At 34.7% G+C, this 25292-nt stretch overlaps 1 protein-coding gene across 1 annotated transcript; it reads right to left on the bottom strand.

Annotated features, from left to right (window-relative positions):
* Nucleotides 1-17999: 17999 nt before the first annotated feature.
* Nucleotides 18000-24713, bottom strand: LOC143569400 (kinesin-like protein KIN-12B). The gene is made up of 15 exons (XM_077055326.1): nt 24432-24713; nt 23986-24120; nt 23805-23888; nt 23584-23709; nt 23443-23502; nt 23219-23365; nt 23005-23100; nt 22782-22924; nt 22527-22676; nt 22152-22281; nt 21089-21838; nt 20891-20989; nt 20646-20798; nt 18316-19053; nt 18000-18230 (listed from the first exon to the last, which is right to left on the bottom strand). The coding sequence occupies exons 1-15, from the start codon at nt 24711-24713 to the stop codon at nt 18018-18020; spliced, it is 3306 nt and encodes a 1101-aa protein (XP_076911441.1). The 3' UTR covers nt 18000-18017.
* Nucleotides 24714-25292: the final 579 nt, after the last annotated feature.

Raw genomic sequence — 25292 nt, 5'->3', positions numbered from 1 at the left:
TACATGGGTAAAAAGGGGTAATGTGGTCTTTTAAATACAATCCATTTAGGTTCATTTGATTTCAACAAATATAATTACAAGTATGGTATCTAAACTTTACTCAAATTTTGTTATTTGAGTAATAGTTACAACTTTGACCCCTCATGTTCACCCACTTTTCACTCAATTTTATTCTTTTTTTATTTTAATCTTATATGCTTTATAAATATATGATTAAAAAATTCGAACACACCCACTTAAAGGGTGTTATTTTTTCGACGTTTCAATATAATTTATTTTTTCAAAGCAGATGAACGATTAAAATGTATAAATCATTACAGCGTGAATATATGCATGAATGTACAAGTTTTAAATCATAAATACTTACAATCTTACGTTCTCATATAATTACATATCTAGCTCTTTATCTAAAAAACATAAATAAACTTGTTATAAATCAAAAAAATTGTCCACGTTCTCATATAGTTACATATTCAACCCTTTATCCATATATACTTTATTATAGTTACACAACTTTGACCCTTCATGATTATCCAAATATTACTCATCTTTATTCTTTTTTTTTTCTTCTTACATATTTTACAAAAATATGATCAAAAGTACTCAAATTATATAATTATCAAAATATTCAAGACGAACTCGAGTTTAAGATTTCATGTTTAATTTTGAGCTGCGCCGAGTCAGCTCTATGTGAAGCTTGAGTCTAGCTCGAGCTAGCCTTGGCTCGTTAACAATTTTCAAGTATTGTTCCATGTTGTATCACGTGAACACTTACTAGTCATAAACAATGAATTTCTCAAAAGTTTCAAAAATATTTTAACTTGCACACCACATTAGTTTTAGCTAAACAACGGAAAACAAATCATAATGAGTCATAAAGCATCGAACTTTTACAAAGGTAGCAACATATTTCTATAATAATTCTATCAGAGATACATTTCACTCCACATGATGCATATAATATAATATAACATCTTAAAGGTTCTCCACATGATGCATATTATATAACATCAGGTTTATCGCATTTACGTTGTCCATTATCGTGTCTTTAATTCTCAAAAGGCTGCAACCACGAGCGGGGCCAAGATATTTTCTTTTACTTATGGGTTATGTTGTCGGTGCTCATATTATTACTATACTGGGCAATTTTGCGGCACCAAACTGATCCAGTAACAAATAAGTTTGGTGTCGTAAATGCCCTATTGGGCCACTTTGCGGCACCGAACTGGTCCGAATATTTTCTTTTTTTTGTCTTTTTAGTTCAGCCAACATAACGGAAACCGACCGAACGCCAATTTTTTTAGTTCCGGTACCATAATGAACGTGACGGAAACCGACCGAATTCCCGTAGACTCACCGCCTTAGCGTCCGGATCGACAACAGTCGGGTTTTACCAACGTTCGAGTCTTACCGACCGACGTCACCCCATTGTCCACCTCAATTTATATAATTTTTTTGTTTATATTTGGTTTTAATTCTGGTACAATAACGCACGTTATTGAAACCCACCAAATTCACTTCTACTTACCGGCTCAATGCTTGGGATCGACGACACTTGGGTTTTACCACCGTCTGAGTTTACCGAGCGCGGGTAAAAAACTAGTTGCTAACAAACTAATGTGTACCACGTGAAGTGCATGGGATTATTTCAAAACAAATTTGAAATAAATAATCTCACCTTTTGTGTATTGATCGATAATAATCTCATCTTTAAAAATCTCTATTACGGTCCAACCTTTCGACTATTTTTCTCTCAATAGACTTCCGCTAAAAACACTTAGCGTCATTAAGTTTTTTTTCCGAATTTCAAATCGATATTTTATGGCTTTTGATGTGAAGAAAAATATGAGTCGACTATTTTAGTTGCTTTTCACTTACATAAGTAGATTCTTCATCGTCCTATTCACTTGGATTACGCACGTTGCCATCCGTCATTATACTCTCTAACATTACCTGACTTCCTTATTCTTGTAGTGTTTTATTTGTATTTTCTAGTTTGTATGTTTATTTAATAAAACTTAAGTTCGTATATTTGTTACATGGATTATTTCGGATTATCCGAATTCGATCCGAATCCATCCGAATTCAATTCGGATCAGATAGGAATGTCCCTAATTCGGATCGGATTGGATTTCGATAGAGTTCTAAATTCAAATCCAAACAATCCAAATCGAATAAATCGGATAACTTGTTATCCGATTCAATGAGCACCTTTAATTGTACTACATGTACATCGTCACGCATGAGTGAAAAATACATTAAATTTATGGATAATATTTTAACTTGCTAATTTAATACTTGAAATAAGGTACTAATAAATGCATCTAATAAGTCAATTGTACAACCTAAGAAGTTGCAACTCTAAGTAGGGACTGCTCTCAATATTGTATTCATGCCTCTACCCTGGACGGAGTACTTAATTTGTTCTTTCATCGTTCATTCTTCTTTTGTCACGCCGACACCCAGGCAGGGTTGGGAAGTTATGGTGCCAAATGAGTATAATATATTTCCAATGAACAATTATCGATACACAAAATTTTGTTTGCTGGGTACAAAATATGGGCCAGAAAAAATTGAATAGGCCAAAAATTATAAGAAGATAAGAAGTTAACGTAAAAAAGTAACTTAATCAAACAAGTCAAGACAACACATGTAATCTAACTATACTAATAAAAAAAATAAGAAGGATGATGTGGCAATCTCACGTTTATTCTTTATCTAATTTCTCTTCTCATTCATTTTACCTATTCATGGGTTATGAGACAACCATTTTGACAAATAGGTTATAATTTCCTTTATAATTCTCTAGTTCACCATCTTATTTACTCTATATATCCATGGGTCATGGGTCAAAACAATTTTGACAATGGGTTATAATTAATTTCGCTTCTAATTCTCTAATATCTCATCTCATTCATCATAACTATCCATGGGTAATGCGTCAAAACAATTTTGACAAATGTTGTATATAAAAAGATTTTTTCTAATTTGTAAATTTAAGATTATAGATTTCTTATTATTTGTATTATATATTTTATTTTCTTTTTACCTTTAATTTTGATCATTTCTTTCAAATAATGAAATTTATTTTTTTTATTTAAATACACGGGTTCAAAAGCTACTAAGCTAATAAAGGAAAGTAACGTTAATCACGTGGGAAAAAAAGTGAAAAATAATAAAAGAGGGTTTAATAGGAAAAAGAATTAAGACTTTAAGAAGATAGGTTATTTTAAGGAACGTGGACGCCAACTAAACCAAAACTATTAGATGGAAAGTAACGTGAATCACGTGGGGAAAAAGCAAAAAACAATAAAAGAGGTTTCAATAACATATAACATAGAGGTATACAAATCGGTTTAAAACTTAGAACCGGTTTGGGTTGAAACCGGTTCAATTTGAACAGTAAAAGTCAACACCGGTTTATAATCGGTTTCGCTTTGTGTTGAAATCAGTTTTTTGACCAGGTTATGATCGGTTTCGGTTCGGATTTTGATCGGATTCGGTTCGGGTTTTGACCTGTTTAAGCCCGATTTCGGTTCGGTTAACCGGTTTTGGAGAACAAAATTACAAACCGGTTATGAACTTACGGTTTTAGTCGGTTTCAAACCGGTTTTTACATAATCGGTTCGATTTTCAGTTTGATTTGATTAACCAGTTTATTTGCCAACCTCTCTGCCCGACTACCCTCAAAGATACCAACATTCTAGTTCATAATTATTTTCATAGAATTATTGGATTCAAATTTTATTTTTATTTTAAGAATAGAGAGAGAAAATTTCTTGTCCTTTCGATTTCGTCACTTTTTGTTGATTATATCTACGAACATAAACATTTACAGAAACACTGGTTATATAGAATCAATCACAATCATAAAATTTGACATCAAGTTAGGGATACTCGTAGGAATTGATATCTTTGGTGAAGAAGATGATGGCATGTTAATAGAGAATTGATCCCGTTATTATGACTTAATTGATGGAATACTAAGATGAGAGTGTTAGGTGCTGTTTTGTTTGAAATGGTCTGCGCAAACTCTTTTTATCTGCGCCACGTAGACCGCGCGCATACATTGTCATTTGTAGACTGTTTGTTTTCTTGAAAACGTTTCATTAAAAAACATCTGCGCAAGCTCTTTTTGGTGAAGACTTAGATCGTCCACTTCTGAGATCTTTTAATGTCTGCAGAGGGTTAAAACACCACACCCTACCAACACTCATTGTCCACCACCGTCCGCCACTACCGTTCACCACCACCATCGTCTACCACCCACCACCACCGGCTACTACCATCGTCCACCACCACCACCACCACCGCCTCTACCACCACCAGTTGTAACACCCCGGCTTTAAGCGGAATATGCCCAGGTGTAACGTACACATCACTCATAAGCTCATAACGCTAGTAAAGCGACAATAATTATATTCATTTCATTTCATTTCATTACATCACAAATACACAGTTTGGCATAAATCAAATAATAATGCAATAACTTTGAATTATATTATGATATGCTTCTAATAACCTAACGGTCCAACTAATCTAGTCTTTAATCGTTAAACTTCAACCCTTAGCACATTTAAAATAATATATTTTGACAACAATAATGTTGGTGAGAATTTATAAAGTTTTGCATATATATAATACGAAAAGTGTAAAATTCGCAAGTCAAGATGTATCGTCTCAATCATAAAGTAAAACAAAAGTAAATACATGATATTCCCGTTCGCTTGACATAAGTCAACTCTAATAAGGAACCCTCGTTCGCCGAGCTACTTGGAGTATAGAATATGATAATGATACCGCCATTAACAAATGGACGGCACATGTACGTCATGTCGGACCCTCCCACTTTGAGTATGTGTATGAGTCTCCACCAACAAAACAATAAACAACTAGCACATAATCACATAATTTACGAGCAATATGATGTGAAACAAATACATTCAAGACACGCATGTGAATTTTAGTTTGAAACATGAAACAAAGTTTGGAACGTGCTACAACCCAAAACATATGAAAGTAAAAAGGGGTTATGAAAAACTCACCTTTAAGTTTGGGGATAACTTGGACGAAAATCGAAAGCGAGTATTAAGAATGCTGAAACGATCAAACGTCACGAACTCAAATGAAAAAAGCAAATACGAGACTTTAATCGAGAATCTTACGGGATCGTATATTGATAAGTTACGTTGAGGTTTTGGGATTATAACACAAGTTTTACCAATCTTGACTATTATATTATTATTTTAGTTAACAAAAATGTGATTATAATATTATATTATTAATTTATAGGCGACGACGTAAGGTTATAAGGCTTGGTTCTTGAATTAATAATTATAAGTTAGAAATTTATTTTACATGTTAACGGAAATGAGTTTTTAATATTTTAAATGTTACGATAAGGAGTTTTAGCGATTTTTGATTAACGTTTTACGAGAGTGGATGTTCGGTTTTTAAGCGAAAATGGTGCATATATTTTATACTTAATTTTTAATATTTTTATTTAATTTAAACTGATTTTTATGATTTAATATGATATTTAGTTGATTAAAATTAATTAATAAAGAATAATTAAATTAATAAAACTTGTATTAAAAAAATGGGTTTTGACCCGGGACTTGGCGCTACAAGATCAAGATGTTAACCAACTGATCCAGATAACCTATTCGTCTATGATATGATTTTTATTTATTAAATATACTATTTGATTCAAAGGTATATTAATTAGACTTAATAAAACAACAAAAATAGTTGACGGGTCTTGAGTTTAACTGGACCTTAGTTCAGCCATGGGACCAGATAGGTTATACGTTTAAGACACGAAAACGATCATATATATACACAGTACTTTCATCTCTTCTAATTGAAACCCTAGGTTTTCAATTGGAGAAATTGGTTTCATGTTCGATGAATTAAACTCAGGGGTTTTGATCAATGGTTGAAAACTAATATTTTACATAATTTAATTACCCGGAATGGTTGTGATTCGTCGCCAAACAAGGACTCGCCGGAGCAGTGTCTTGACGAAGGGATTGGAGGTTAAAGAGCGTATAGTATTGAGTTTAAAGGTTGTGGAAAAGTTTACTTTGACGATAGGATCCTATTTATACTAGTTAATTGCAACGGATGGTCAAATCTTGATGTTAATGTTCGTGAATTATGCTCGGCTAAAGTCACGGGATTATACGGCGGTTTTCTGTTATATTAATCAAATTAAATCGTTAATTATAATATAATATCGACGGTTAAGTATTTTGATATAATTAAAGGGGTCAAATAACGATTTTTACGGCTTATATGGGGTTTCCGGCGACGTCTCCGGTGGACGGAATCGCCACCGGAAAAACGGGCGGCAAGGGGGGATTTGGGTTATATAATATATTTGAAACATTTACACTTTATCCCCTTGAACTATTAATCTGTTTTGTATTTTGATTTAATAAAAATTTCTTACAGATTTAACCCTCGAACTTAGAAGATGTTAGTCTACATAATTATATTCATATTATTTTCGTATTATACCCGATAGCTTGAGAATCAATTAAATGTTAAAACCCGGAGTTCTGATAATTGAATCAACGAATAGAAAAACGAACGATCGATAAACATGAATCCTCGTGAATATTATATTAATAATAATCGTTAGACACGAAATAAAATGAAATGACGAAGTGTGTTGATTTAACAAACGCGAATACAAATCCAAATGTGAATAAAGCGACGCATGAAATACACGCAACGAAATTTGATATATATATATATATATATATATATATATATATCTGTGTGTGTGTGTATTTCAATAAACAAAATCGAAAAATTTAAAGTGAGTCGGGTTTTCGGGTTTGAAAAGTAATGAATGTTACACCAACCACCACCGCCTTCTACCACCATCGCCACCACTGTCCACCACCACCCATCATCCGCCACCACCACCACCCGCTACCACAGTTTGTACACCACTAACAATTTATTTTAGCAATCTACAGATGTTAAAAAACAAACAGTGTTCTTCTTGCATACTGCAAAGGTTTGGTCCACCTCTTCTTCTACAGATGTCTACAGATATGGTCCGCAGACTGCAGACATTTTACCTATGAAAAAACAAGCAGCATCATAGTCTAGTGTTCTTATTGTAATCTTAAAGTCTTAAAATTTAGACATCTAAAGGAATCAGTTATCCCTTTTAATGCTTTCAATTGTATCCAAGTTCATAGACCATTTATATCTTATTTATGTCCGAGTTGGCACACTTGATATATTACTTTCGGTGAAAAACATGCATGTGTGATTAAATAAGATAAAGTAACCAATGAGGTTTGTGGTTCATTGGTAAAGGCAAAACATTTTAGCATTTAATACGCTAAAGGATTAATAAAGAGTTGAGTGGTCTTCAGTTCAAATCTTAACAAAATTTCATCATTCAAAAAAAGTATAATGAAAAGATTGTAATAGTGCACGACACATTTAATATGTTGATAAAGTTGTAAATACAGAAGTATAATCTATATGTTGTTATTTTATAACCATAAAAAATGATTCTCTTGATAATATTTATATTCGTTTTTCTACTGTTCTTCAAAGCATGCATTAACCTATCAGAAAGGTTGTATCTTGCATGTAATTTAATGCCAGTTTATATTTGTCCGTTAAATAAAAGTAGTTTTCATATACATCATTGTAATGATATGGGATGCACCATTATAATTACACAGTTTGTTTATGCCTAGACATGCGTAACTTAATGCATTTTTGTGCGTTACATGCACTGCTTTAATTAGTTTAGACACATTCTTGTAAATAAGTTGATAACATTTAAATAAGAACGCTTTTATTAATCTCATAATCAATCATACAATATACATATGAAAACTAAATAATAACTTAACAAGAAGTTGGTGAAGTAGTTTGGTGTGATGTTGATAAAGCCTTAGACCAAAGCTACATGAGTTCAACTCTGGTTCTATGCAACTTGTTTATAAAGTGTGTGAAGAAACACTAACCGGACCCCGGGCAGATTACGGGTAACCTGGGAGTTGAATAGATGTTTCCCACGAGGGGTTAGACCCGGCAAAGATGGTTCTTCTGATAACCTGCAAAACAGACACCGTGAGCTCGTCACTGAGAAGGAGGGGGGGTTCCTCCTTGTGACCACCCTCCGGCGTGAGAATCAGACTAGATTGCTCTTGAATATAAATGTATATTAAGAGATTGCTAGAGCAGATATCAGGTATAATATGTAATACGAGATAGTATATGATGATAAGATGATAAGATGAGATGATCATACCATTTGGGGTATTTATAGCCGAAGGTAGGTTTCCAAGAAGGTGTAGCCGGCTGAATAGTATTCCTGTTCTACCAACTGTGGCCTACGCACGTGCCATGCTGGTAGTTGGTGGGTAGGCAGCGGCTGACAGTGACCAGGCCTGCTGTGTACCATTCCTTTTCCACCAACTGCCGGCTATGCACGTGGTATGACAGGAGTTGGTGAGTAGGCAGCGGCTAATAGTGACATACAGTACAAGAGCATGCTGCTCGCCATACTGTTGTCAATAAGCTGTCGTATCTTTGGTCAGATCTTTTGCCCATACCTCGTCAGGTACAGTACAGAAGATCTTCCCGTATCGTACGGACTGGCTTATTTGGGCGGGAGTATTCCCCCTCCCGACTTTGTGCGGGATTGCTCCCGGCTTTGCTCATTCCTTCAGGTGACAACTGAATTATTGAGAGCTAAGTGCCTTGTGCGTGTAGCCTTGCTGCGCGGGTGGCCTTCCCTGATGGCTTGTATCCGCAGCTGCGGGAACAGGCGGAGTACTTCACCATTGGGAGGCATTTCCTGCGGGAACAGCTTGCGTACTGCGCGTAAGGACGTCACGTCTCTGAGCATGGTGGGTCCTGCGGATCCAGTTGGTTTCTGCGCAGACGTCTCTCTTCAAGGTGAGTCTTGCGGGTCCAACTGGGCTCTGCTGGGACCTACATCTTCAGTGTGCTAAGTTAAAACAATTTGGTTAAATTATTTAAAAAGTTGAATTAAGGATTTAATAAGAATAATAATTAACTTTGATTCTTAAATAGACTAATAATAAGAAGATTTAATAAGAATAATAATTAATTTTGATAAAATGAATCATTCCGATAACACTTTTTTCCAAGGTTCTTTTTAATTTTGATTGTGCGGGTAGAACCGTCACTTGCACTTAGTAGGATGGCTAAACTTTACCTATATCTGACCTGCGTGGAGGTTTTCCTCATCCTTCTGTTAGAAATTTTCCAAAGTATTTGGAATAAGTTAACCGTTCGACGCGCGGTTTTCAATAGGTTTGGTTTCCTCTCATGATTTGTGCGGTTAGGACCGGCACTTTCATCTAGTTGGATGACCAAAGTTTACCTATGACTGACCTGCGTGAAGGTTTGCCGTTTTTTGGGTTTATGCGGGTTTTGCCGCCTTCCCCACGCAACGACTTTCACACTTATGTATGCGGTGAAAACCGGCATCAGTGTTGAATAAATTAACCGTTCGACGCGCGGTTGTTAATAGGTTAGTGTTCAGTTTCCTCTATCATGATTCATGCGGATAGACCGGCACTTTCATTTAGTGGGATGACTGAACTTTACCCTTCAACTGACCTGCGTGAAGGTTTGCCGTTTTTTGGGTTTATGCGGGTTTTGCCGCCTTCCCCACGCAACGACCTTCCACGTAATTATGCGGTGAAAACCGTCATATCCGTGTTGAATAAATTAACCGTTCGACGCGCGGTTGTTAATAGGTTAGTGTTCAGTTTCCTTTATCATGATTCATGCGGATAGACCGGCACTTTCATTTAGTGGGATGACTGAACTTTACCTTTAACTGACCTGCGTGAAGGTTTGCCATTTTTTGGGTTTATGCGGGTTTTGCCGCCTTCCCCACGCAACGAATTTCCACGTAACTATGCGGTGAAAACCGGCATATCCGTGTTGAAAGTTCATAAAAGTATAAATGTAAAATCATCAGCGTCGATGTTCTAAGGAGAATCATTTCCATTAGAAGTGGCTCTGGGCCTTTTCTTTACAAATTTGGAATTGATCTACATGCAAACTGTGTAATTGAGCTCCCTTCCATGTTGTTGGGATGGGAGTGCCATCGAGCCGATATGCACCTGGTTCGGGATCTCGTTGTTTACGCAGTATGTAGTCTCCAACATTGAAGCTGCAATTTTATTCGTGTTTTCCCCAACTGGGGTTCTACACGCATCAGCCTGCTCAGCGTTCATTGCGCCACGAGGTGCGCGAGCGTCCCATCTCTGACAAATGCTTCGACCATGTCCTTTACGTCTATGCATTCTTCAGTGTTGTGGCCTTTTGTCCTGTGAAAGTCACAGTATTTGCTCCGATCAGCATTGTGACGATGTCGGATTATTGGAGCCTTTGGCCATGGGAGCTCCTCAGTGGCGAATATCTCGGTGACGCTTTTGGTGAGTGGCGTCCATCTCTTCTGGTTTGACTGTACGTTATCCCTTCCGCCTAACCGATGTTGCAAGCCGGATGAGGTGTCAAAGTTTACCCTTGACTGCCAAATGCCTAGCTTCCGCTTTTTGTTTAGTCGGGCGGTAAGGACGTTGTCTTCTCTTGTTTTCTGGGTGTAGAGGTTTGTGCTCTGGGGGAGATCTCTACCCAGTTGCTTCTCCGTTTCCGCAAAGCGTTTAGCTGCTGTCATGATGGCATCCCATGTGGATGGCATGCCATCTTTACCCGTTAAGGTGCGGATGAGCTCTGGGTCGTTCGCGCCCTGGATGAAAGCAGCGCGAACAAGATTTTCGCTAATATTACCCAAACTTAGCTTCTTTGAGTTGAAGCGAGTGATGAAGTCTAGCAAAGATTCATCTTCCTTTCTAGTGCATTTGAGGATTGTCCATTGCTCTTCGGTATACTTTCTTTGTTGGCTGAAGTGTTGGCTAAACTTCTGCTGGAAGTCTTCCCAATCGTAGATGTGGTGGACCGGTAGACGATCGAACCACGCTCTAGCAGCCCCAAAAAGCGTCATTTGGAACATGTAACACCACGTAGGTTCCGTCCAACTACTGACGGTTGCCCCCGCTATGAACCTGTTCAAATGATCGTCTGGATCAGATATACCATCGTAAGTGCCGATGTTGGACATCTGTTTGGCACTTTTCGGGACGATTGCTTCCGCAATATCCCTTGCAAATTTGGACGTTCCCGCCTTTGCAGCAGTTGGTGTAAATGTTTTCGAGAAGTCACGTGGATTTCCACCTGTGTTTTTTGGTTTGAAGGCTTCTTCAAAATGCCTTCTCGGTTGGGAGTCCGTTTCCTTACGCTTCCCTTTCGCCCTATGACGAGGGTTTGCGTCACTATCGGATTCCTCCGAATCATTGTCCCAGTATCCGAATTCGTCAGCCTGTTGGACGGAACGCAAGCGTTCGTCCAACTCAGCTTGGAATTCCTTCTGACGTGCCTCCGCCCATGCTTTAACTTGTTCAAGTGTTTGGCGGGGGAGTCTTGTCTGTTGTCTTTCCGCCTGGGTATTATTGAATCCCAGGGGATGGTTGTTTACTGCACTTGCCCCAGTTTGGGTAACTGGGGTAGTGTTCGTAAAATTTACTGCACTTGCCCCGGCTTGGGTAACCGGGGTTTGTGTTCGTAAAAACTGTGTAGTCGCCGGTATTCCCCCCAGTAGGTGGGGTTGTGGTTACCGGAGTTTCTTTAACCATCTTTCCAGAAGTTTGAAAAAACTGAAAAGAAATGAAGTTATAGCTTTTATGCACGGATGGCGCTAATGAAGAAACACTAACCGGACCCCGGGCAGATTACGGGTAACCTGGGGGTTGAATAGATGTTTCCCACGAGGGGTTAGACCCGGCAAAGATGGTTCTTCTGATAACATGCAAAACAGACACCGTGAGCTCGTCACTGAGAAGGGGGGGTTCCTCCTTGTGACCACCCTCCGGCGTGAGAATCAGACTAGATTGCTCTTGAATATAAATGTATATTAAGAGATTGCTAGAGCAGATATCAGGTATAATATGTAATACGAGATAGTATATGATGATAAGATGATAAGATGAGATGATCATACCATTTGGGGTATTTATAGCCGAAGGTAGGTTTCCAAGAAGGTGTAGCCGGCTGAATAGTATTCCTGTTCTACCAACTGTGGCCTACGCACGTGCCATGCTGGTAGTTGGTGGGTAGGCAGCGGCTGACAGTGACCAGGCCTGCTGTGTACCATTCCTTTTCCACCAACTGCCGGCTATGCACGTGGTATGACAGGAGTTGGTGAGTAGGCAGCGGCTAATAGTGACATACAGTACAAGAGCATGCTGCTCGCCATACTGTTGTCAATAAGATGTCGTATCTTTGGTCAGATCTTTTGCCCATACCTCGTTAGGTACAGTACAGAAGATCTTCCCGTATCGGACGGACTGGCTTATTTGGGCGGGAGTATTCCCCCTCCCGCCTTTGTGCGGGATTGCTCCCGGCTTTGCTCATTCCTTCAGGTGACAACTGAATTATTGAGAGCTAAGTGCCTTGTGCGTGTAGCATTGCTGCGCGGGTGGCCTTCCCTGATGGCTTGTATCCGCAGCTGCGGGAACAGGCGGAGTACTTCACCATTGGGAGGCATTTCCTGCGGGAACAGCTTGCGTACTGCGCGTAAGGACGTCACGTCTCTGAGCATGGTGGGTCCTGCGGATCCAGTTGGTTTCTGCGCGGACGTCTCTCTTCAAGGTGAGTCTTGCGGGTCCAACTGGGCTCTGCTGAGACCTACCTCTTCAGTGTGCTAAGTTAAAACAATTTGGTTAAATTATTTAAAAAGTTGAATTAAGGATTTAATAAGAATAATAATTAACTTTGATTCTTAAATAGACTAATAATAAGAAGATTTAATAAGAATAATAATTAATTTTGATAAAATGAATCATTCCGATAACACTTTTTTCCAAGGTTCTTTTTAAATATTCATATTATTTTTTTATTAAAAGAACAAATAAATAATTATACATGTTTGGCAAGGTTTTATGTCATGGTTATTTTAAATATCATTTTGATAATATTATGAATTTATTTTTGAGTTTTCTTTTTCAGTTGTTATTGTGTACATAGGTATACTACTGACCGTATCATAACGAATCAAACCAATGCCAACCAAGTGACTGACTTCACTCAACTCTGGTTCTATGCAACTTATTTTTAAAGTTTGCATTTTTGGCATTTTAAGTCCCCTAAGTTAAACAATTTGGTTAAATTATTTAAAAAGTTGAATTAAGGATTTAATAAGAGTAATAATTAGCTTTTATTCTTAAATAAACTAACAGTAACAAATTTTAATAAGAATAATAGTTAATTTTGACAAAATGCATCATTCCGATATCATTTTTATCCAAAGTTCTTTTTAATATTTATATGATTTTTTATTAAAATAACAAATAACAATTATACACATTTGGCAAGATTTTATATCATGGTTTTTTAAATACCATTTTGATAATTGACTATGCTTTTTAAGTTGTTATTGTGTACATAGGTATCCTATTGACCGTACCATAACGAATTGAAACAATACCAACTAAGTGAACCAATTTCCCACCGTGTCCCCATCACAACCAGGGTCGGCCCTTGGGGGTGGCAGGGTGGTCGACGGCCCCAGGCCCCACACCCTGCTAGGCCCGATTTTTATTTTTTTTATTTTTTGAAAAAAATTATATGTATTTTTATTAAAAACAATATGTTATTTAATGTTTAAATACAATTACATAAACTCTAGCTTGGTCTAGTTGCAAATGGGTATTACTTACAAACAAAGGTTGTGGGATCTAGCGTCACTTGAGACATGTTTAACTCTTTTTTTATACAAAAATTTTTTACACAACCCAAATTATAACTAAGTAAGCCCATATAAAAATTAAACTGTTTAAACCCAACAAAATACTTCTTTTACTTAAGGCCCAAAAAAATTTTCGCCTTCGACCCAAAAGTTTTTTTGCTTTCTTGGAGCCGGCCCTGATTGCAACGCTCAGGTTTTTTAACACCTTGTTAGATTTAATATGTTAAAATGTTGGGAGTTCTAAAAGCCAATAACGTAAATTGCATATACGTGTAAAGGTAAATTACATGAATAGTTTATGTAGTACTAGATTTTATCCCCCGTATTATGGGGGTTGTTTTACATTGTTCGTTTTTAATATATATATATATATATGGATTTTAATTTTATTTATTGTAAGAAAGTTAATAATTAATATACTTGAGGTTTGATGATAAAATAGTTTCACAAATAAATGATATGTTATAATACGGTTTAAAAGGTATCTGGGTTTGGTGATACCCATTACCCATTTATTTTCTTTATTAAAATTTTTTTCTTAATTGTAAATAATATTTTTTTTAAATAAAATAGGATATTAATTTTTAGTATATCCCTATTTTATAGGATTTTCATATCAAATATTTTATGAGATTAATCTATAATATATATAAACCAAAACCTTAAAATCCTACGTGTCGCGATGTGATCGCTCCCCCTTTTTATGAAAGCCACCAGATTGCTTAATTTTTAAATGGATGCCTCTTATTGTTTTAACCCAAATTCGTGGGTATGGGTCTTACCAAAACCAGATAGCTCTTAAACGGGTTATAACATCCCATTAAATTAAAAATTAATCTTACAAATTATTTGATAGGAAAATTCTATAAAATAGGGATATACTAAAATTTAATATCCAATTTAAAAAGAAAATGATATTATTTATAATTAATAAACAATTTTGTAGTAAAAAACTTAAGCGGGTCATGGATCACCAAATCCAGATAGCTTTTAAACGGGTTATAACATATCATTTATTTATGAAACTCTTAATTTCATCATCAAACCCTAAGGGCGTGTTCATTTCACAGAATTCGTGGGAATTCAAAGGAATTGGAATTAAAATCCAATGACATGGCGTGTTCATTTCGTTGGAATTGGAATCTTAATTTCCTTTTGATGCGTTCGGTTGTCAAGGAATTGGAATTCAAGTCCTTCAAATTCCTTTAAGTGATGGGATTTTAAATCCTTCCAAAATGTGGAGGATTTCAAGTGAATTCATTGAAATCTTTTCTCGAGCTTTTTTTTTTTACGAGAACAACGAATAAAATATTTTGGTTTTTTTACTTTTTTTGTTTTCGATTTATATTTTGAGTTATAATTTTTTCATTATTATTTTTGAATATTTTTTTGAGGAGGTTTTTATCTTAATAGAAAACCCCTAAAAAATCATAACACAAAATATGAATAAAATACAAAAAATCTAAAAAAACTAAAATGTTTCCGCCCGTTATTCTCATTAAAAAAATGGAATTGGATTTCAATTCTTTCAAATTCCAAATCCTATTGGAATGTTCAAATTCCAAATCCTAATCCTTCCAATTCCAAATCCTATACAAATTCCAATTCCATTTCATTCCGTGAAACAAACGCGCCCTAAGTATATTATTAACTTCCTTACAATAAAGAAAATTAAAATCCAAAAAATAAATATTAAAAAAACGAAAAATGTAAAACAATCATTCTCTCAAGCCATCAGATTGCTTTATTTGTAAATGAAGGTTTCTCACGCATTTGACCTGAATTCACGGGTAAAGGTCTCACCAAACCCAGATAGCTCTTTAACGGGCTATAACATCTCATTATATTAAAAATTAATCTCATAAAATATTTGATATGAAAATCCTATAAAATAGGGATATACTAAAAATTAATATCCTATTTTATTTAAAAAAAAGATATTATTTATAATTAAGAAACAATTTTATGATAAAGAAAATAAACGGGTAATGAGTATCACCAAACCCAGATAGCTTTTAAACCGGATTATAACATATCATTTATTTGTAAAACCATTTTATTATCAAACCTCATGTATATTAATTATTAACTTCTTATAATAAATAAAATTAAAATCAAAATATACATATATAAATATTAAAAATGAATAATGTAAAACAACCCTCGTAATACGGGGGATAAAATCTAGTTTTTAATATAATGAGATGTTATAACCCGTTTAAGAGCTATCTGAGTTTGGTGAGACCTTTACCAGCGAATTCGGGTCAAATGCGTGAGAAGCCTTCATTTACAAATAAAGCAATTTGATGGCTTGAGAGAATGATTGTTTTACATTTTTTTTTAATATTTATTTTTTGTATTTTAATTTTCTTTATCGTAAGAAAGTTAATAATATACTTAGGGTTTGATGATGAAAGGGTTTCATAAATAAATGATATGTTATAACACGTTTAAAAGCTATCCGGATTTGGTGACCCATGACCCGCTTATGTTTTTTACTATAAAATTGTTTATTAATTATAAATAATATCTTTTTCTTTTTAAATTGGATATTAAATTTTAGTATATCCCTATTTTATAAGATTTTCATAATCCGTTTAAGAGCTATCTGGTTTTGATAAGACCCATACCCATGAATTTGGGTTAAATCAATTAGAGGCCTCCATTTAAAAATCAAGCAATCTGATGGCTTCCATAAAAGGGGGAGCGACCACATCGCGACACATAGGATTTTAGGTTTTTCATTTATATATATTACTAGATTTTATCCCCGTAGTACGGGGGTTGTTTTACATTATTCGTTTTTAATATTTATATATGTATATTTGGATTTTAATTTAATATATTGTAAGAAAGTTAATAATTAATATACTTAAGGTTTGATGATGAAATTGTTTCACAAATAAATGACATGTTATAATCCGGTTTAAAAGCTATCTAGGTTTGGTGATACCCGTTACCCGTTTATTTTCTTTATTATAAAATTGTTTCTTAATTATAAATAATATCTTTTTTAAAATAAAATAGGATATTAATTTTTAGTATATTCCTATTTTATAGGATTTTCATATCAAATATTTGATGAGATTATTTTTTAATATAATGAGATGTTATAACCCGTTTAAGAGCTATCTGGGTTTGGTAAGACCTTTACCCGTGAATTAGGGTCAAATGCGTGAGAAACCTTCATTTACAAATAAAGTAATCTAATTGCTTGAGAGAATGGTTGTTTTACATTTTCGTTTTTTAATATTATTTTTTGGATTTTAATTTTCTTTATTGTAAGAAAGTTAATAATATACTTAGGGTTTGATGATGAAAATGTTTCATAAATAAAATGATATGTTATAACCCATTTAAAAGTTATCTGGATTTGGTGACCCATGACCCGCTTACGTTTTTTACTATAAAATTGTTTATTAATTATAAATAATATCTTTTTCTTTTTAAATTGGTTATTAAATTTTAATTTTAGTATATTCCTATTTTGTAGGATTTTCATATCAAATAATTGGTAAGATTAATTTTTAATTTAATGAGATGTTATAACCCGTTTAAGAGTTATCTGGTTTTGGGAAGACCCATACCCATGAATTTTGGTTAAATCAATGAGAGGTCTCCATTTAAAAATCAAGAAATCTGGTGGCTTCCATAAAAAGGAGGAGCGACCACATCGCGACACATAGGATTTTTGGGTTTTCGTTTATATATATATTATAGATAGATACTTACCATCACGAAATCTCCTAATTTAAGGGTCAAGAGTTTGAATCTTATAGCGTGCAGGTTTGATGATATTAGCAGTAATTTATAGAAGTAGAGTAGATGATCCTAAAAAAATTATTAACATGTTTAATTTTGATTGAACTTATCAAGTGGATAGTTTTTTAAGATTACAACATATCCATTTTTTTAAAGAAAAAAAAGGATATATGTGGACACATGTAATACATAGTTTGTAAAAGAGAATAAGGCAAGTAATATGCTGATTTCTTACATACAATAAAACATTCAAGAGATCAAATGAAAAGGAATTGGGATTAATGCATAAAGTTCACTAGGAATACAAAGGTTGGACAAGTTAACACCACAATAGACTGGTGGTCCTCACAAATGGAACCTTGAAGGCTATACAAGATTGCTAGTATTCAATTAATACAACACAGAAATAAAACTCTAACTTGTCACCCTATTATATGTTGCATGTGTCATAGCCAGATAACCAAGAAGATGGTTCTGATAATTTTTTCAACTCTCCATCTTCATTGTAAAAATTGTAGCTTCCACTTTTCCATTGCAGGTCACCATTTGACATGTTAGCAACCGGATTCTCGTGTTTTTTCTTCAAAATTTCGATCTCCTTGTAAGCTTTCTCCTTTTCTTGTTCGGCTTCTCTTGCGCGCGCCTGCGTATAAGTATTAAACGTATATTGTTAGTTTAATAATGAAATTTTCTATTAAATAAAATCAAAATTTCTATAATTATAATACCTCAGCAGCAGCAGCAGCATCTTCAGCTTCTTTAAGTCTAACAAGCAGTTCACCAGCAGCCACAACCGCTTCATCGGTGTCCCTTAGTTGTGCTTTAAGCCCGTTACTCTCGTCTCTATAATAACGTCTCTCTTTCTCATTTTCTGCCTTCAAAACTGAAATTTCTTCAGCAAGTGCATTAATAAATTTAGATTCAGGCCCCTTAACACCAGCTTTAACAGCAGCTTTTTTAACATCGATGATCCCGTCTTCGATTCGCCTTTGTGTTGTAAGCAGATTAATATGTTTTTCTTCCAAATCAGCATATTGTTCAAGCATCTTTGCATGTCCTTCCATTGCCATTTGCATTGCATCTTTTAACTCTTTGGCACATTTTCGTTCGGTTTCAAGTTCGTGTTTTTGTTTTTCAACAAGATACTGACTTTCTTGTAGTTTATGTTCCAAATCTTGTACAAGAGTGACCCATTTGCTCTCGGCTTCAAATCTGTGATCGGTTGACTCTGGTTGACCAGCGCTCGGGTCAGATGGATAGGTTATTTGTAAGACATTAGTTTTTTTGGATGAAGAATCAATATAAAATTGAAGTTGAGTTTTTAGATCTTGGATTTCTTCCAATAGCACATCTCTTTCCCCTAAATCAAAGAAGTATTGGTATCGTTCTAATTCGTCTTGAAATCTTTGAAACTCTATTTCTGTCCTTAAAACTTCCGGATGGTTCACATAATTTTCCTTCAAAATCTGTAAAAATTGACAGTTTCAAACCAAAGTTTTACTTTTAAGGCATATAAACTTACGCTTGTAAGCAGTGGCGGATCCATGAACTTTTTTTAGGTGGTGCACTAATTTTAGATGCTTTAATTTCATGAGGTCGGATAAAAAATTTTGTGTCGGTTCGATGGTTCGGGCAAAGTACATTACATAATAAAAATACCATTAAACAATAATAAAAAAAGACACCATCATTAGAAATTAAAAAACACATTAAAAAAATCTAGGAAGATGGGAATTGAACCTGCAACCTTTAGTTAGCAAAATTGGTGTCTTGCCCACTAGACCAACCGTTTTTAATGCAAGTAAAGTGGTTCCCTCCTAACTTATAAGGTGGTTCACTCTATTATTTTATATATACCAATACACTATTATTTTGAAAAAAAATCTAGGAAGATGGGAATTGAACCTGCAACCTTTAGTTAGCAAAATTGGTGTCTTGCCCACTAGACCAACCGTTTTTAATGCAAGTAAAGTGGTTCCCTCCTAACTTATAAGGTGGTTCACTCTATTATTTTATATATACCAATACACTATTATTTTGAAAGCAAAACAAGCGAACATGAACGGAGCATGTCTGTGATTAATTTTAGGTGGTATTTTTTTTAGGTGGTGCACTAATTTTAGATGCTTTAATTTCATGAGGTCGGATAAAAAATTTTGTGTCGGTTCGATGGTTCGGGCAAAGTACATTACATAATAAAAATACCATTAAACAATAATAAAAAAAGACACCATCATTAGAAATTAAAAAACACATTAAAAAAATCTAGGAAGATGGGAATTGAACCTGCAACCTTTAGTTAGCAAAATTGGTGTCTTGCCCACTAGACCAACCGTTTTTAATGCAAGTAAAGTGGTTCCCTCCTAACTTATAAGGTGGTTCACTCTATTATTTTATATATACCAATACACTATTATTTTGAAAGCAAAACAAGCGAACATGAACGGAGCATGTCTGTGATTGTTCTTTAAGAAAATGATTAATCTAGCATGCACGTGTTCGGTTATATCCATATATAAAAGAACAAATACTACTGAACAAATATGACTGAACATAACTGAGCTAAAACCAGTTCAAAGCAATGTGACGAACAATATGTTGAAGTTATTAAAACTAGAATAAGTTGTAACTGGCCAAAGAAACTTGAATGAAAATATTAATGAGCATTAACGATGAACTTAAACAAACGTAAACTAACGAACATAAATGAATCTAAACGAACAAATGTAAATGAACAAACATAAACGAACATTCACGAACATAAATGAATGAACAAGACATGTGTTATTGTTCATTCGTTTTACTAAATGAACAAGCTTTTTTGTTCATGTTCTTCGTTTATTGAATAAGCAAACATAAACAAACTTCTTACTGAACACTGAGCATTCAGTTGTTTACAGGACAAAAGAGTTTTTATTATTATATCAATTAAGTTGCTATTGTAATCATCATTAACAGATCATTAATGCAGCATTTAGTTAATGCGAGAAATCATTAAACAGACAGAAATACAACAAAGTTTACTGTCAAATCAATTAAACAAAAATGGAATTCGTACCTTATTGTCGTTTTTCAAAGAAACCAATTCATTATCTTTGAACTCCTCGGCAGTCAAAATACCATCCATCAAGCTCTCAAGACGAGCAATTTTATCATCCCGAATTTGCCCAATAATTAAATTGCACTCTCGTTCATGTTTGTATTGTTGTAGCTGTTGTAACATAAAAGTGTGATTAGAATTCCGAAAAAGAAAATTTTCAAATATGTTACTATTTTTATATTTAGAAATAAAAGCAAACATACCAAACGGTTAAGTTGGTTTATTTCCGAGTCTTGTCGGGTGCAGAGCTCTTCTAATGCCATCTCTCTCCTTATTGCTCCTGCCAACACCTTCTCAACTGCCTGCAGAAAAATAAGATTTTAATTTTAACCCTTTTTTAAGAGAAGTGAACATATAAATAACGAACATAAACAATACTTTATATTAAGAAAAACACATACTTTGGGAACCAATTGCTTATTATTATTATCAGCCGATTGTGAGCCACCAACAGGAACCAACTGCAAGTTTGAACAATCAGCTCCATCTTTCACATCTTGAGAACTCGAACCGTTGCATTTACTACACAAATACACAACATGCTTTTCTTCTTCTAACTCATTCTCGTTAACAGCTTGTACACCAACATCTTTTTTAACCACCAATGGCTTACTGTCTAACGGTTTGTATGAAAACCTGAATGAAGGTTGTGTAAAAGCAGAACTTTTTCTATTTTTCTTAATTACTTCAAGGCCACGTTGAAGACTGGCAGTCAAACAGTCATTAAACGATTTAGGAGGAGATTTTTCCAAATGGTCCTTCTGAGAAGCGGTTAACATTGAAGAAGTCTTTAAACTTTTTCTGCTGCTGTTAGTAGGTATAGGCGAAACGCTTAAAGGTGGTGACTTTAGGACTGCGGATGGTTCAGATGATTCCAGGGGTAAATTAGTAATAACGCATTCCTTAACAGATTCTTTATTATCTTCATTGTTTTCAAGATTCTGATCCGATATATCTTCTTGCATATTAACATCTTGAATTTGTTCACTTTCTTCAACTATTTCCATTTCTGCGTCCCCGTCATCATCCACATGAGGTAGAATTAATGGACGGTTGAGACTGAATTTCAAAAGATGTATGCTTCTACTAGCATTCCACCCGGCGTTCGGGTCGACTTGGTTGCCAGTTGACTTCATTCGCTGTAATTCATCCTGTGAAATGTTGTTGGTATTATTAACACTTAAGATAAAAATATATTAATTCAAATATTTTGAATTAATATTAAAACATAATTCATGCAGAGAATCATGTTTCTATTATAGGCATTAATCTATATTTATTATTTCATTTATTTGTACAAAATCACATCCTTGATTTCAGCCTGTATTTCTAGTATATATTGTAACCTCACAATCAATAATATTCACCTTTACAATGTCAATTACTATCTTATTCTCTAAAGTTGGTCCACAAAAGTTAGTAGCTAAAGCGCAAAAAAGAAAATCTTGAAATTAAGAAATGTACCTTTAGTTGGCGTATCACTTCGCGCAATGTGTTGACATCATTTTGTAATTTCTCATTCACAATTGCTTTGTTTTTTATAGCCTTGGCTCTCTGGGCAAATCGTAGTGTGCTAAACGTCTCGTTTTTACAACTGAAACATAGAATTTACAGTCAAAATGTGTAGCTTTTAGAGCAGGCCGGGTGGGGCTGGTTTGACTTTGACCCCAAAAGTTTTTGCCTAAACTGTTCATAAACAATTAGTATGCCATATATGATTATGAAAATTATAATATTCCAATAACAATCTGTGTATTTGAATAAAAAGATTTAGGAGATTTTATGTGTTAAACTTTTAGTTCTTTTTTACCCATATAACCAATTACAAAAAAAAATTACCTTTGAGCGGGAGAAATGGCACAAATCATTGCCAGCTTGGCGTTTCCACCAAGGGATTCCTGCAACAAAAATGTCAATTTGGAATCTCTGTAAGGAATGTGCCTTGGCTTTCCAGTTTGTGAGACTTCAGCTAAAATGTTAATCAAGTTTCTGCAAATCCAATAGCAAAAAGAAAAACATTTTATAAAATGTAATCAAGACAGTTACAAAAAGAAATAAGAACATTTTTATAAGTAGCAAAATGAAATGACTTACCCTAGTTGTGAAAGTGAACGGTTAATATTACCAGCTTCTTTCAAACGGTCTCCTGCTGCACCCGTAGACTTTTGTCGTTCTGACCCCGCAAGGTCAACAAGATTCATTCGACTCGTTTTAAAGCATCTCAGACCATCTACACTCTAATGGAATCGGAAATTCAAAATAATGTCAGATTATTTGGTAAAACCATAAAATTTATTGCTTCTGTAATATATATTACCTTGCAACTTGACTCCACGACACATGTAAACACACTGTGTGAACGGGAACTCTCAGAGTTTAAACTTGTTGATCCAGTCCTTCGGTTTGATAAACCCTGCATATTTGTTAAGAATCATCAAATAATACTATACCGGAGTTCAATACTTCTGTTTGACTATTAGTCAAATGCAAGCGATAGTCAAACATATGAATCTTGTCGACCAATTCAATACCTTTTTGAGGAGCTGAGTCACATCTTTCATACTGCAAATAGTTTCCTCGGTCAAATTCTCGACATACACCCCGGTTTTATTATCCTCTCTTAGATGAAGATTTCTTTGAGATGGATTCAGCAAGTCAGTGATTTGTTCATTATAGATCTGTATATAATATGTTTTGTATCAATACAATTACAGCATAAAGTTCAGTTATTGATTATAAAAGACCATCATGTTACCTCAAGAAAAGAACATCGGCACTGATACGTAAGTTGTTTGTCAGCATGTTTATTTTGCTCCTACAAGAAATAAAGTAACTCATGAGGCAAATTCACAACTAAAACCATAACAAAAAGGATATAAAAAAAGTAAAAAGACACCTCATTCATGCGAGAAAATAATCTTGAAAATACACGGGACGTTAATCCTTGTTCATTACTATTTGAGGTTTCTTCTAACAAGGTATTGGCCGGTCCCCATATCGTGTAGGTCTTTCCGCTCCCAGTCTAAACAAATCAATTCAAAGAACTTAATTAACACAAATAGCAACAAAAAGTAGTTAAAAACAAACACATGGTAATAAAAGTGCATTTATTTATACCTGCCCGTATGCGAATATCGAGCTGTTAAATCCCGCAAGACAGTTTTCAACAAGAGGAGCTCCCACAAGCTGGAATATATCAATCTGAAACACCCATTCGAACACGAAACATTAACAAACTATACGAAAACTTCATAAAAACTGCAACACGAAAGCTAACAATGATTAACGATTAACTTGCCTGGGTCGACGATACATCTGCAACATGATCAAAGGTAAACTGGTGCCCTAGCATCGTCAACGAATCACCCAAAGTCTTCTGGATTACTGTTCCTCCTTCTTCATTATTATTCAATGGTCTCATCCTCACTATAACCTAATAAACTCACCACATTCAAATAAAACAATAAAAATAATAATAATAAAAAACCCAGTTTTTAGGGTTAGGATTTGATGTGCATTTTAACTAAAAACCCAATTTAAACTCACCACATTCAAGTTATTAAATAAAAAAATTTAAAAAAAAAACAATTTTTAGGGTTAGGCTTGAGTATGCATTTTAACTAAAAACCCATTTAAACTCACCACATTCTAATTAATTGAGAAAAAAAACAATTTTTAGGGCTAGGGTTTGAGTAAAAACCCCCAAATCAAATCAATTCAATTCAAATCTTTTAGACAATGCACCTTAACACCCGAATCAGCGGATGCATTTTCAGAGCCAAAATCCGGGCCAATCTTCCGTTTGAGAGGGTTCGGTGGTCTCGGAGGGAGCGGCGCCTTGAGTTTAGCGAAACCAGAAGGTTTTGAATCCGGAAGAATGTTATCGGGAGGCGGGGGAGCGTTTTCTTTGCTGGGTTTGTGTTTTCGATTACCCGATCTGGTCGGCTTCATTGAATGAGGGTTCAAGGACTGCGTATCGGATGAATGTTGGTCTCTTAATATTCTGGGTTGCATAAAATGCTTCATGATTGTGCAGAGAGAAATGTAGCCGTTGGAAGTGGGTTTTGAAATGGAAGGAGCTTGCTTGCTCTTTAACGTTATTTCTATTTTGAATTCACTAGTATTATTATTATTATTTATTAATTTATATGAAGATATTAAAATAATGTATGGAAAAATGTAAATTAATGGGGCTTATGGATTTGAAAGTTTTTAATGATCTATAACTATGTGTCGATTAATTATTGATTGATTAATCCCGATTAATCGCTAGTCTTTATTTCATTGTTCGACTAGCAATTACTACAACACTCTAATGTATGAGAATTTTAACTTTTGATTCTAGAGTTTGTTTAATGTTTATAATGGATATATTTTTTCACACTAACATACAAATTTGACCGGAAAAAAACGACTAACATTCTTAACATGCGTGTTTGTCATTAAATTTGTTTTGTAGCGGTGAGCAATGTTGAAAAAGTCGGTCAACTCGGCCTTGGAACATGCGAGTATTCGGATTCAGTCCACATCGAGTTGAATTGGTCAACTTGGCCTTAAATTGATCAACTATTAGCATAACCGGTCAACTGAGGACGAAATTGGTTA

This window comes from Bidens hawaiensis, unplaced genomic scaffold, assembly GCF_021521415.1.
Source record: "Bidens hawaiensis isolate Kalapana, Puna unplaced genomic scaffold, B.hawaiensis_p1.1 tig00024469_1, whole genome shotgun sequence".
In the NCBI taxonomy this organism is placed as follows: domain Eukaryota; kingdom Viridiplantae; phylum Streptophyta; class Magnoliopsida; order Asterales; family Asteraceae; genus Bidens; species Bidens hawaiensis.
Note: the sequence above shows the minus strand (reverse complement) of the source record. Positions and strands in the feature narration are given on the sequence as shown.